A 12740-nucleotide genomic window follows, 5' to 3' on the forward strand; every position below is an offset into this window, starting at 1 on the left:
TGCGACCACAAGGTCAAGTGGTGCCTTACCAAAGGCAACAAGGTTATAACCAACAAAATCAGCAGCAGGCTTATTAACAACCTCAACAACAACAGACTGTGAGACACGAAGATGGGTTTGCTAAACTTGAGGGAATGATGCAACAATTGATTGGGTCCACTGGAACAATAACTGAAAGAGTAGACTCATATGAATCGGCGATAAAGAATATTGAGATCCAATTAGGACAGATTTCGATGGCTTTAAATAATCGTCCTCAAGGGACATTACCTGCAGACACTCAAATCAATCCAAAAGAGCAGGGCCCGAAACAGCTGATGGCAGTGAGTCTACGAAATGGTAGAGACCTATATCTGGAGCAAGAAATTGCTCGTGAAAGCAGATCTACTGAGACATTGGTGCCAATACCCATTGAGATAGATAATTCAGCAGGGTTAACTGAGGTGACGGTACACCATGCATAAAAGAACGCCAACAAAGAAAAAGAGGTTGCGAAAGAGACTGAGGTAGCACAAGAACCGATAGTAGAAGCAGTGCCTGAACAAGAAAAAAAATCAAATCACAGGGAAGAAGCGACCTCCAGCACCATTCCCACAGAGATTGGCCAAGTATCAGAAAGATGAGCAATATAAGAAATTTTTGGAGATGTTGAAGCAAATTCAGGTAAACATGCCATTGATTGATGATTTAAAGGAGATACCTGGTTATGCGAAAATGATGAAGGACTTGATGTCCCGCAAGTTTGACTTTCAAGACTTGGCCACGATTACACTGACTCAGACTTGCAGTGCTATTGTGACGAGACCCGTAGCTGAGAAGCTGTCTGACCTAGGGAGTTTCACAATCCCGTGCACAATAGACAACTATTCACTTGCTAAGGCACTGTCTGATCTGGGGGCAAACATAAACCTTATGCCCCGAGCTATCTACAAAAGGCTAGGCATTGGAAGAGCTAGACCCACGTCCATGTTACTACAACTGGCTAACCAGACAGTGAAGAGGCCCTCTGGTATTCTAGATGATGTATTAGTACAGGTTGGGAAGTTTGTGTTCCCAGCAGATTTTGTCATTCTTGACTGTTGAGTTGACAAGGAAATTCCCATAATTTTGGGAAGACCATTCTTGGCCACTGGGAGAGCTTTAATTGACTGCAAAACTGGAGAGCTCTAAAATGAGATAAATGATGAAGAGATAACATTCAACGTGCAGAAATCTATGCGGGCACCAAGTGAATTTGCTAATTGCTCTCTAATTGATGCCGTGGATGTAGTTTTGGAGGAGAAAGATGAGACATTGAACGCTAAAGACCCTCTAGCAGCACGTCTCATGAACTTAGATAAAGCCAATGGAGAAGACTTGGCAGAGTGGGTACTTGCTCTTGAAGGCCAAGGTTTTTGGAGAAGGGAGCTCGAATTTGAGTCTTTGCACTTAGAGGAAAGAAAAACTCCTCCAGCTAAGCCATCGATAGAAGAGCCACCAAAGTTGGAACTGAAGCCACTGCCACCTCATCTCAGGTATGCCTTCTTAGGACCTAACTCCACTTTACCTGTTATTATCTCATCTAGTTTGTTAGATCTGCAGGCAGAACAACTTTTGCAGGTATTGACGGAGTGCAAGACTGCAATTGGTTGGACCATTGCAGACATTAAGGGTATCAGCCCGACCTTCTATATGCATAAGATTTTACTGGAAGACGGGCACAAACCTTCCAGAGAACATCAAAGAAGGCTGAACCCCAACATGAAAGAAGCGGTGAAGAAAGAAGTGATTAAGTGGTTAGATGGGGAATCATATTCCCCATCTCTGAAGCAACTGGGTTAGTCCAGTTTAGTGTGTACCAAAAAGGGGAGGTATGGCGGTAGTGAAAAATGAGAAGAACAAATTGATCTCTACACGAATAGTCACAGGTTGGCGAATCTGTATGGATTACAGGTTGTTGAACTTAGCTACCCGGAAAGACCATTTTTCACTTCCATTCATTGATCAAACGCTGGATAGATTGGCAGGGAGGTGTCACTTTTGCTTTCTGGATGGGTACTCGGGGTATAATCAAATCTCTATTGCCCCGGAGGACAGAGAGAAAACATCGTTCACCTGCCCTTATGGAATCTATGTTTTTCGAAGAGTGCCGTTTGGCCTATGCAACGCACCTGCCACATTCCAAAGGTGCATGATGGCCATCTTCACTGATATGGTAGAGGAAATAATGGAGGTCTTCATGGATGACTTCTTAGTGGTGGGGAATTCATTCAATGATTGCCTTATGAACTTTAGAAGAGTATTGAAGAGGTGTATCAAGACGAATCTGATACTCAACTGGGAAAAGTGCCACTTCATGGTACAGGAAGGTATAGTATTAGGGCACCTAGTATCAAGTAAAGACATTGAGGTAGATCGTGCAAAGGTTGATGTGATAGAGAAGCTTCCACCACCCACTTCCGTCAAAGCAATCAGAAGTTTCCTTGGGCACGCCGGTTTCTATAGGATATTTATAAAAGTTTTTCCAAAATTGCTAACCCCTTGTGTAAATTGCTTGAAAAAGATCACCCTTTTGTGTTTTATAATGACTGCAGGGTAGCGTTTGAGGAATTGAAGAAGAGACTGGTAACAACACCTATCATAGTTGCCCCTCACTGGGAGCAACCATTTGAGCTGATGTATGATGCTAGTGACTATGCTGTGGGAGCATTTCTTGGGCAGCGAAAAGATAAAATCATGCATCCAATATGCTACGCAAGTAGAACGCTGAGTGGAGCCCAGCTAAATTACACAATGACCGAGAAGGAGATGCTAGCAGTGGTGTTCGCATTTGACAAATTCAGGTCATACCTGATAGGCTCAAAGGTAATTGTTTATACTGGCCATGCTGCTCTCAGGTACTTAATCAAGAAGAAGGAGTAAAAATCGCGCCTGATTCGATGGGTGCTACTGCTGCAAGAATTTGTTTTGGAAATCCGTGACGGAAAGGAAACGGAGAACCAAGTAGCTGATCATTTATCTAGGCTGGAAGGAGCTGAGAAGAAGGTTGAGGTAGAAGAGATTCTGGAAACTTTCCCAGATGAACAACCACTAGCCACGAGTCTTGAGGAAGCGCCATGGTATGCAGACATTTCAAACTATCTAGCGTGCGGTATTATTCCTTATGACCTTTCCTCTGTCCAAAGGAAAAAGTTCTTTTGTGATTGTCGCATGTATTAGTGAGATGAGCCTTATCTGTTCGGGATTTGTATTGATAACATGATCCGGAGATGTATCCTCGAGATAGACCAGTCTTCTATTTTGCAGGCATGTCATGCGTCAACATATGGTGGGCATTTCGGGGGAGTAAGGACAGCTGCGAAAGTATTGGAGTCGGGCTTCTACTGGACAACATTGTTCAAAGATGCACATTTATGGATAAAGGGCTGTGATGAATGCCAATGAACCGGGAATATTTCCCGCCGACATGAGATGCCTATGAACCCAATTCAGGAGGTAGAAGTGTTTGATGTATGGGGAATCGATTTCATGGGGCCTTTCGTTAGCTCATATGGAAACAAATACATACTCGTCGCTGTGGTGGACTACGTGTCCAAATGGGTGGGGGATACAACGCTCTTTACAAATGATGAAAAGGGGGTAATTGGGTTTTTTAGAAAGAACATATTCACCCGATTTGGCACTCCAAGGGCAATAATCAGTGACGGAGGCACTCACTTCTGTAATCGAGCCTTCGCGAAGTTGTTAGAGAAGTATGGTGTACGCCACAAGGTGGCCACCCCATATCATCCACAAACGAGTGAGTAAGTGGAAGTTTCGAATAGAGAGATAAAGAGTGTGCTGACTAAGACTGTGAATGCTACTAGAACAGATTGGGCGAGAAAGTTAGATGATGCACTTTGGGCTTATCGAACCGCTTTCAAAACTCCAATCGGTATGTCGCCATACAGGTTGGTGTTTGGGAAGGCGTGTCACTTACCGTTGGAGTTGGAGCATAGAGCTTGGTGGGCATTGAGGCGGCTGAATCTCGATATTGAAGCTGCGAGAACAAGTAGAGTCAAGGAGTTGCACGAGCTTGATGAGTTCCGATATCACGCTTTTGAGAGCACAATATTATACAAGGAGAGAATGAAGATGATACATGATAAAAATATTATTGAGTGGAGTTTTATACCTGGAGATACGGTATTGCTATACAACTCAAGACTGAGGTTATTTCCGGGCAAATTAAAGTCAAGATGGTCATGGCCTTTTCGTGTGGTTGAAATTCACCCCACTAGTGCCGTAGATATTGTTGTGGAAAATGACTCTCGCAAGTTCAGAGTCAATGGGCGCAGATTAAAACATTATGTGGGCATGGATGGAGCAAAGGTAGTGTTAGTGACCCATTTGATCGAGCCTCCGATGTTTAGCGTACCTTAAATGCATTTACTTGCGCCGTGCCGCGACGTTAAATTAGGCGCTGCATGGGAGGAAACCCATTGGAATGTTGTATTCGTCATTCCACGACGTTAACTAAGGCGCTTGTTGGGAGGCAACCCAATTCGTAGTTGATTTTTAGTGTTGTTAGAATTTTTCTTTTTGGTTTTACGTACTAACAAGTTTGTAGGTGAGTTTGGGCGAGTCGAGCAAGGTTTAAGCGTCACGCGAAGCCTGGATAAAGCTAGGGTTAGCCAGGCCTTAGGCTGGCGACGCCTGGCTAACGCCAGGGTCAACCAGGCCTTAGGTTGGCGACGCCTGGCTAACGCCAAGGTCAACCAGGCCTTAGGCTGGCGACGCCTGGCCAACGCAAGTAAGTGTTTTCGGCCCTCTTTAAGTCTTTCTCCTTATTTTGGTCGAAATTTACCTCACATACATTCCCTCACACACTGAACACATTACAAAGCAAACCCTAACCTTACTTAAACCAACACACACCAAGCTCTACAAGAAAATTCACAAGAATACAAACACATTGCACAAATTGCTTGCTCACCCAAACATAATCACCAGCACATTACTATCCACATAGAGGTCAACCTTAGTCTTTCTAGTCTGTCACACTCATCAGAAATTCTCAGGCAACCTACTCCTCACAAAGCTTCAAAGGTATGATTCTATCTCTTTCCTTTGTAATTTTGAGTTGGGTACAGGTATTGAGTTGGTGGTTGTTCTTCATTGTTGGTATTTGTTCTTCATTATGGGTGCTTGTTCTTCATGGTCATATTGTGCTTGTGTGCCCCAATCCCATGAACCCCTTAGGAGTGGTGCTGTGATTGTGAAAATATGTGGTAATACGGAACCCCCAAGCCGATTTGGGAGGATGAGGCAGTACCTCATTTCCATAAGAACTTCCATGGCACTAGTGCTTGTCAAGTGTTTGATGTAATGCCTCAATGGCATTCCTAGTCCCCTTTGGAGCCCAAGTCTCCGGGATTAATAAACTAGTGTTATGTAGTCGTGCACCACATTAAAATCTTAATTGTGGGGTAGCTCACGGGTAGCCCAGTGTTGTTGTTTGATTCTAATGTTAAGAAAATATGAAGTGAAGTCTGAGTAACCTCGACAAGTTAGGGAAGATTATGTGCGTAGTTTGTAATGTAGCGTTATCTAACTACTGCTCATTTGTGTAGGAACAAAGATGCTTCCCAAAAAAGACATAGGCAAAGGAAATGCCACTTCAACTGCCCAAGCTAAAGCAAAGGCGACCTCTGCACCTCCTCCAAAGAAAAGAAAAGGGGGAGAAGCTACCTCTAGTATGACTGGTGCACAGGCGGTAGCAGCTGTAGCTGCCATGCGTCATCAATCCCAAGGCCAACAAGAGTTTGGCATAAACAGCATACCTCCGCATAGGAGGGATTGGTACAAGCACTGTAGGCCTAAACATGTCCATCAGGAGGGAGCTATCCAGGAACGTAGCGTGAAAGCGAAGTATCCAGCGATTTGGAAAGGCATCTAGGATTTGGGATTAAGCTATGTTTTTAAGAACACGGGGATATCAATCTCAACCTAGTCAGGGAATTCTATGCGGGGTTTGACCCACAAGACATTGAGGAGCTGGTGCCAATCCGTGGACGCTTGATAGGTTTTTTAGCCAAGGCCATATGCGACTTTTTAGGTGCTTCAAATGTTCTTGTGGAGCCATTGGAACAATTCATTCACCGGCCTACATATAGAGAGGTGAGGCACACGCTCTGTGGGGTCGACTCTACTACTGCATGGGTTCGGGACAAGGTAACAAATCGTCACAAGAGGTTCCCTAAGAAGAAGATGAAGGCGAAGGCTTAGGTGTAGCTCAAGTTGATAAATGCATGGCTCCTACCGTGCAATCATGACATGCTTATAAGCCGTGAGAGTACTTGTGTGCTATATTTCCTTATGACAGGGAAGAGGGTGAATGTGGGTCACCTGATCTACTACTAGATGGCATCAGTGAGAACGAGTAAACAAATTGATCGAATGCTATTTCCTAATTTCCTGACTCGATTCCTACATCATGAGGGGGTTGAGGAAAAGCTTGAATTTGACCACACTATCGATCAGCTCATCCGACAAACAGACATCACTAATCTCTGGATGAAAGATGAGGCTGGTACGCCTGCATTGACAGGCGTTAAGCGCAATGCGCATGATGATAGTTTCATGGCCCATCTTTATGGAATGATGGATTTGCAGCTGCGGATAGGGGGTCGCCCGACTACATCTGAGGAGAGAACTGAATTGGAGTACGATACCCGCTCAATGCTCATGCTCAGCAGCTGGTTGGTGTAGGAGAGGGATACAGACTCCCGTTGATGAGGATATCAACACCCTGGAGCAGTCTGAGGCTGAGCCAATGCAATCAGATGGTGAGGGAGATGATGAGGAGGAGGATGAACATAATGAAGAGTGGAGAGCGTCAGAGGATGACGACGGTGCTTGATTAGGGAGTTTTCTTGCACCCTACTCTTTTTATTTCTTGTTTTGTCTAATTGTGCATGCACTGAGGACAATGCATGATTTAAGTGTGGGGTGGGAACTTGTAGATATTAGAATTTGTTTTGTTTTTATTATTGTTGTGTTTTTTAGTTAGTTGTTTGTAAGCAAAAATTATAAAAAAAAAACATAAAAAAACTTTAATATGTTGGACTCTTCCCGACGATGGACCTCGTAGACAGTTTTCTTGAGGGAAGTAAGTCTAAAGAAAATACCAAAAAGATTTTTTTTAGGTAGTGTGTAATTCCCCCATGGTTTTTCATTGGGCCGCGGTTCTTTTCCAAGGATTTTTAGTTGAACCGGGTGTAGGCAGTTTTAATTTTTAGGAGTTGGAACCACGTGGTTATGCATTTAATCGCAGCAATATCTCTGAGCTTTGTGATGCCTTGAGAATAGTCAGTACTCTAGTTGTGACACTTAGGCTCAATTTTTGACTCTAGGATAAACACCTTAAATCGTGGATTCTTAAATTTGCTTAACTGCTTTGATTGGAGTGTCGTGATAAGAACCAATCCTGAATGAGTTATGTGCCATGTCTGTGTGAGGTTTGTATGTATTCTGTGCATTGCATTTGATGTCTAGAACTTTCCCCGTGTGTGTGCAAAGCGAAATAGTAGTCTTGTTTAGTCTGAGAAGTGATATAGGCAGTTTCTTTGTTGAGCCAGATATATATAGAGTACCCACCTAAATGTTATGTATCGTAGTTAACCCCTTTGAGCCTATAATCCTGTTTCTTTGGTAACCACATTACAAGTCGTACCCTTTTGTTTGAATCGACCATATATTTGAACCTTGTCACCTCTCATGAGCACTTGAATTGTGATGAATTATGGAAAAGTTAAAGTGTGGGGTGGTGGGTTGGCTTTTAGTGGAACAAATAAAATAAGGAGAAAGCTGCACCATATGAAGAAAAAAATGTGTCAATAAAAGCCATTTGATAGAAAAAGGAAAAAATAAGAAGAAAAGAAAGAATATATATATATATATATATATATATATATATATATATATATATATATATATATATATATATATATATAGTAGCTGTAGTGTATGAAAAAAAAATAATTCCTGATGGTGATGGCTTTTGATTTATTGGTGCTTAAAGAAGTAGGGGGTAAAATATAATCAAGTTAAGGTGGAATTTTTGTTTGACATAAGTATAGGCTTGAAGGTTGAAGTGTTTGTATTAAAGTGCTTAAGGGAGATATAGTCACTTATATCCAAATGACCCGCAACCTACATTACAACCAATGAAAGTCCTATTTGATTTTAGACTGAATGAACTCGATTAGTGGAGTATTACACTAAGGAAAAGCATATGGTACGTCATTTGGGGCATATGAATGTTATTTCTTAGAGTGAGTGAATTTTTCCTATCTTGAGCTCCTACGTTATTAAAATTCATGGTGTGTGGAACTAAGCTGTTTGATTCGATGAGGGCACATGATTCATAAAGGAAAGGTAATGTTGTTGACCTCCATGTTAGAGTAAGTAAGTGAATTGTGAATAAAGCATGGTATGTGTGAGTTGATTATTGAGGCGAGGATGTCACACCTTTGCACTTAAACTATTTTAAAGATTCTTGGTATAATGAGTTAATGGATTGCTTAATGGGTTGTGTCCATGAGTGTAGTTTGATTGCTCGAGGACGAGCAAATGTCTAAGTGTGGGGTATTGATGTGTAGCTATAATTCATGGTTTAGCACATTATTTCCCTTGCATTTTACATGCTTTAATGATAAATTACACTTTGTTTGAGCATAATGGAGTCTATTTATGTGTAGGTGAATTGGAGATGAAAAATAGAGCTAAAGGGATACTTAAACGTCGAAGTGCGCTCGAGAACTGTGAAAAGGAGTCGCCAGGAAAAAGAACAGCTTGACCAGGATTTAGCCTGGCGAGGCTAGCTTAAAGCCAGGCCAAACTAGGCGTTAGCCTGGCGACGCCAGCTTAAAGCTAGGCCCAACCAGGTGTTAGCCTGGCGACGCCAGGCCTAAGGCCAGGTCAAGTCCGAGTTTTGAAGGCTTAAATTGTTTCTTGGCTTGACTAGGAGTTGACCTACATGTTTAGGGCTTGTCCCAAACATATAAATAGACCAAAACATACCACTTTGAAGGACTTTTGCAACCGGAGGAAAGAATAGCTCGTGGAAAACTACTTGGGAGTTAGAATCATCGATTTCTACATCCCTTTATCTTTACTCGGTAATTTAATTATGCAAATTACTTTGGATATTGTTACTATGAGTATGAGTAGCTAAACTCCTAATCTAGGATTTTGATGGAACCTGTTGAAGGATGATTTTCTCGTTACGTTAATATAGATTTGCCATAATATTTTCTCTATTAGTTCAACTATATGCTTATTGCTGTTGATTGAATGGCCCTCAATTAGATGTTTCTATTTAGTATGTACTCGCGAGAGAGTGTATATTTAGGTTTTTGTTGAACAACATCACTCCTAACGTATATGAGGGATCAATACGAAGGGTTTAAAGGTGGGACTAGGAATAACGAAACCTTGGGTGCAATCTAAGTGAGCTGTACTTAAGGCTAGCTAGCGTAATTCGGAAGAATATGTCTAGTATATGATACATGATTTTAGTATTTTTAGTGAGCTAAGATCGATATAGAAGCATTTGGAAGCCAAAGAAGTGTAATTCAAAAGTTAGTTTAAAAGGGAGGGAAAGTTAGTTACGGTAGTTAAAGTAGTTAGTTAGTGGTTGAATAACAAATCTGTTAGAAATTTTGTTAGAATACAGCTTCATTGAGAGTGTATGAATCATTACATATAGTGTTGTAAACATCACTTTGGGATATGAATAAAAATACATCAAATTTCCTAATCTCTCTACTCTTCTTCTTCTTCTTTCTCTTCTCTTCTTCTCTTCTGAATTTTTGAAATCTCAACTGCTTCTTCGACTTGTTCCTAGAGCAGTGATACGATCGTCGAATTCATCTGAATTCCTGCAAATCGAGTGACATTGGTATCAGAGTTGTATGATCCTTGGAATCATGGCAAAAGGAGCACGAACTACAGATAGTGGAAACGAAGAAAACTCTGATTTAAGAGAGTTGATGCAGAAGTTAATAGCGAATGTAGGTACTCTATCTGGAGAAGTATTAGCTCTAAAACAGTTAGATCAAGTAGTCCTTGAATTGAAAGAGCAAATGACAAATTCAAGAGAGAACCAGAAGGATAAAGCTCCAGCAACAGATGATGATGGACCTTCTGAAGCTAGATCCCATCGAGAGAAAAGCCCCGCGAGTTATAATCATCATAACTCCAATTTCTCTAAGTGGTCGAGGATGGAATTTTTATGATTCAATGGGGAAGATCTGAGATCATGGTTGTTCAAAATCGAACAATTCTTCTCTATGGAAAAAGTGGAGGCTGAAGAAAGGGTAGAAGTAGCAGCATTACAACTGGAAGGGGAAGCCATCCAATGGCATCTCTCTTTCATGAGGTATAGGCAGTACTTACAACCTGCTACTTGGAATGAGTATGTGATGGCATTGGTGGAAAGGTTTGGGGCTGATTTCGATGACCCTATGGAGGAGATCAAACAGACTGGGAGTGTGAAGGAATACCAGGCTATATTTGAAAGAAATTTGAATAGAGTGAGGTTATCCCAAGAAAATGCGATCAGTTGTTTCATTGGGGGTTTGAAGCAAGAGTTGAATATTGCTGTGAAGTTGACTAATCCCACTACCTTGTCTCAAGTGTACAGAACTGCAAGGATGCATGAAGTTTATTTAGCTGCAACTAAACAATAGATCTATGCAACCAGTTCTTCATCTAAACAATATGCAACACAAAGCAGTAATGGTAAGCCTCTATTGTCAACTCCTAATTCTGGTAATTCTAGATATACTAAGGGTTTTACTAAGAGAGCAATAAGCATAGAGGAGATGAATGAAAAAAGGGCAAAAGGATTATGTTATTTCTGCAATGAAAAGTATGTACCAGGCCATAGATGTAATAATTCTAAACAGTTGTACATATTGGAACTGGAGGAGATAGAGGAAGGGCCTTATACAGGGGAAGTGCAGGAGTTAGAAATTCAAGTTGAAGGAATAAACCTATTGGAATCATCTCAAGGTATGGAACAAATGGAAATTTCCATCCATGCTCTGAATGGTTCATTGGGTTACAGAACTCTTAAGGTTACTGGTTATCATGCAAAGAAGGCCCTAAGTATATTGATTGATACTGGTAGCTCACATAATTTCATAGATCCTGAATTGGTCAAACACCTAGGGTGTAAAATTCAATCTACTAAACCTCAATTAGTAGCTGCAGCTAATGGGAACATGATGGTAGATAGAGTATGTACAATCACTTGGCTACTACAAGGTGCTGAGTTTTCAGCAAAGTTTTTACTGTTACCTTTGGGCTCATGTGGAGTAGTGTTGGGAGTGCAATGGCTACTAACACTGGGGGATATAAAAATGAACTTTAGGAAGTTAACCATGGAGTTTTGGTATAAAGGCAGAAAACACCTTCTTAGAGGTGCTGGCAATCAAGTGAGGGTGCAGGAAGCTGAGAAATTAGCCAAACATACAGGAGATATGTCTCAATTGTGTATGATTCAAGTGGTGCCTATGGGGGAGACAGAAGATCAATGGCATGCCATTAAAACTGATGAGGACCCTGTGATAAATGATGGTATAACTCAATTGCTCAAGGAATATTCTGCATTATTTGAAGAACCTACTGGATTACCTCCTTCTAGGGGTATCTTTGATCATAGGATTGTACTACAAAATGGTACTGAACCTGTGAATAAAAGGCCTTATAGGTATCCTTCAGTCAAAAAGGATATTATTGAGGGTCTTGTGCAGCAGATATTAGATCAAGGCATTATTCAACCTAGTTGCAGCCCTTTTGCATCACCAGTAGTACTTGTGGGAAAAAAAGATGGATCATGGAGGTTATGTGTTGATTATAGAGATCTTAATAAGCACATTGTGAAGAATAAATTTCCTATTCCTATTGTGGAAGATCAATTAGATGAGCTTGGAGGATCTAAGGTCTTTTCTAAAATAGACTTAAGATCTGGATATCACCAACTCAGAATGGCAAAGGAAGATGTGCCTAAGACTGCCTTTAGAACTCATTCTGGTCATTTTGAATACCTGGTTATGCCATTTGGACTATCAAATGCTCCTGCAACTTTTCAAGGATTAATGAATTCTGTTTTTTAGAAGTTTCTTAGGAAACATGTATTGGTTCTCTTTGATGATATCCTTATATACAGCAGCACCTAAGAGGATCACTTGACTCACTTGAGGTCTATTTTTATGGAAATGACTAAGCACCAGCTATTTGCAAAGAAGAGCAAATGCTTCTTTGGAGTTCAAAAGATTGAGTATTTGGGACACTTTATTTCAGCTGAAGGAGTGTCTATTGATCCTCAAAAGATAGCAGCAGTCCAAAATTGGCCCACACCAACAACTCTCAAACAACTCAGGGGATTTCTAGGCTTAGCTGGATATTACAGAAGGTTTATCAAGGGTTTTGGGGTGATTTGCAAACCCTTAACTGACTTAACTAAGAAGGATGGGTTCAAATGGTCAAATTCAGCTGATGCAGCTTTTGCAGCCTTGAAAACAGCACTCACTAAGGCTCCTGTTCTAGCCTTACCAGATGTTACAAAAACCTTCATTGTAGAAACTGATGCTAGTGGTCAGAGGATTGGAGCAGTACTCATGCAGGAAGGGCATCCCGTAGCCTTTATTAGCAAGGCTCTATCACCTAAACATGCAACCTTATCTGTATATGATAGGGAACTATTAGCAATG

The 12740-nt window shown here is 41.2% G+C and overlaps 1 protein-coding gene across 1 annotated transcript; it reads left to right on the plus strand.

Annotated features, from left to right (window-relative positions):
• Positions 1-10847: 10847 nt before the first annotated feature.
• On the plus strand, positions 10848-12143 carry LOC109242214. Its single transcript, XM_019409070.1, has one exon. The coding sequence runs from the start codon at positions 10848-10850 to the stop codon at positions 12141-12143; it is 1296 nt and encodes a 431-aa protein (XP_019264615.1).
• Positions 12144-12740: the final 597 nt, after the last annotated feature.

This window comes from Nicotiana attenuata, unplaced genomic scaffold (assembly GCF_001879085.1).
Source record: "Nicotiana attenuata strain UT unplaced genomic scaffold, NIATTr2, whole genome shotgun sequence".
Taxonomy (NCBI): Eukaryota; Viridiplantae; Streptophyta; class Magnoliopsida; order Solanales; family Solanaceae; genus Nicotiana; species Nicotiana attenuata.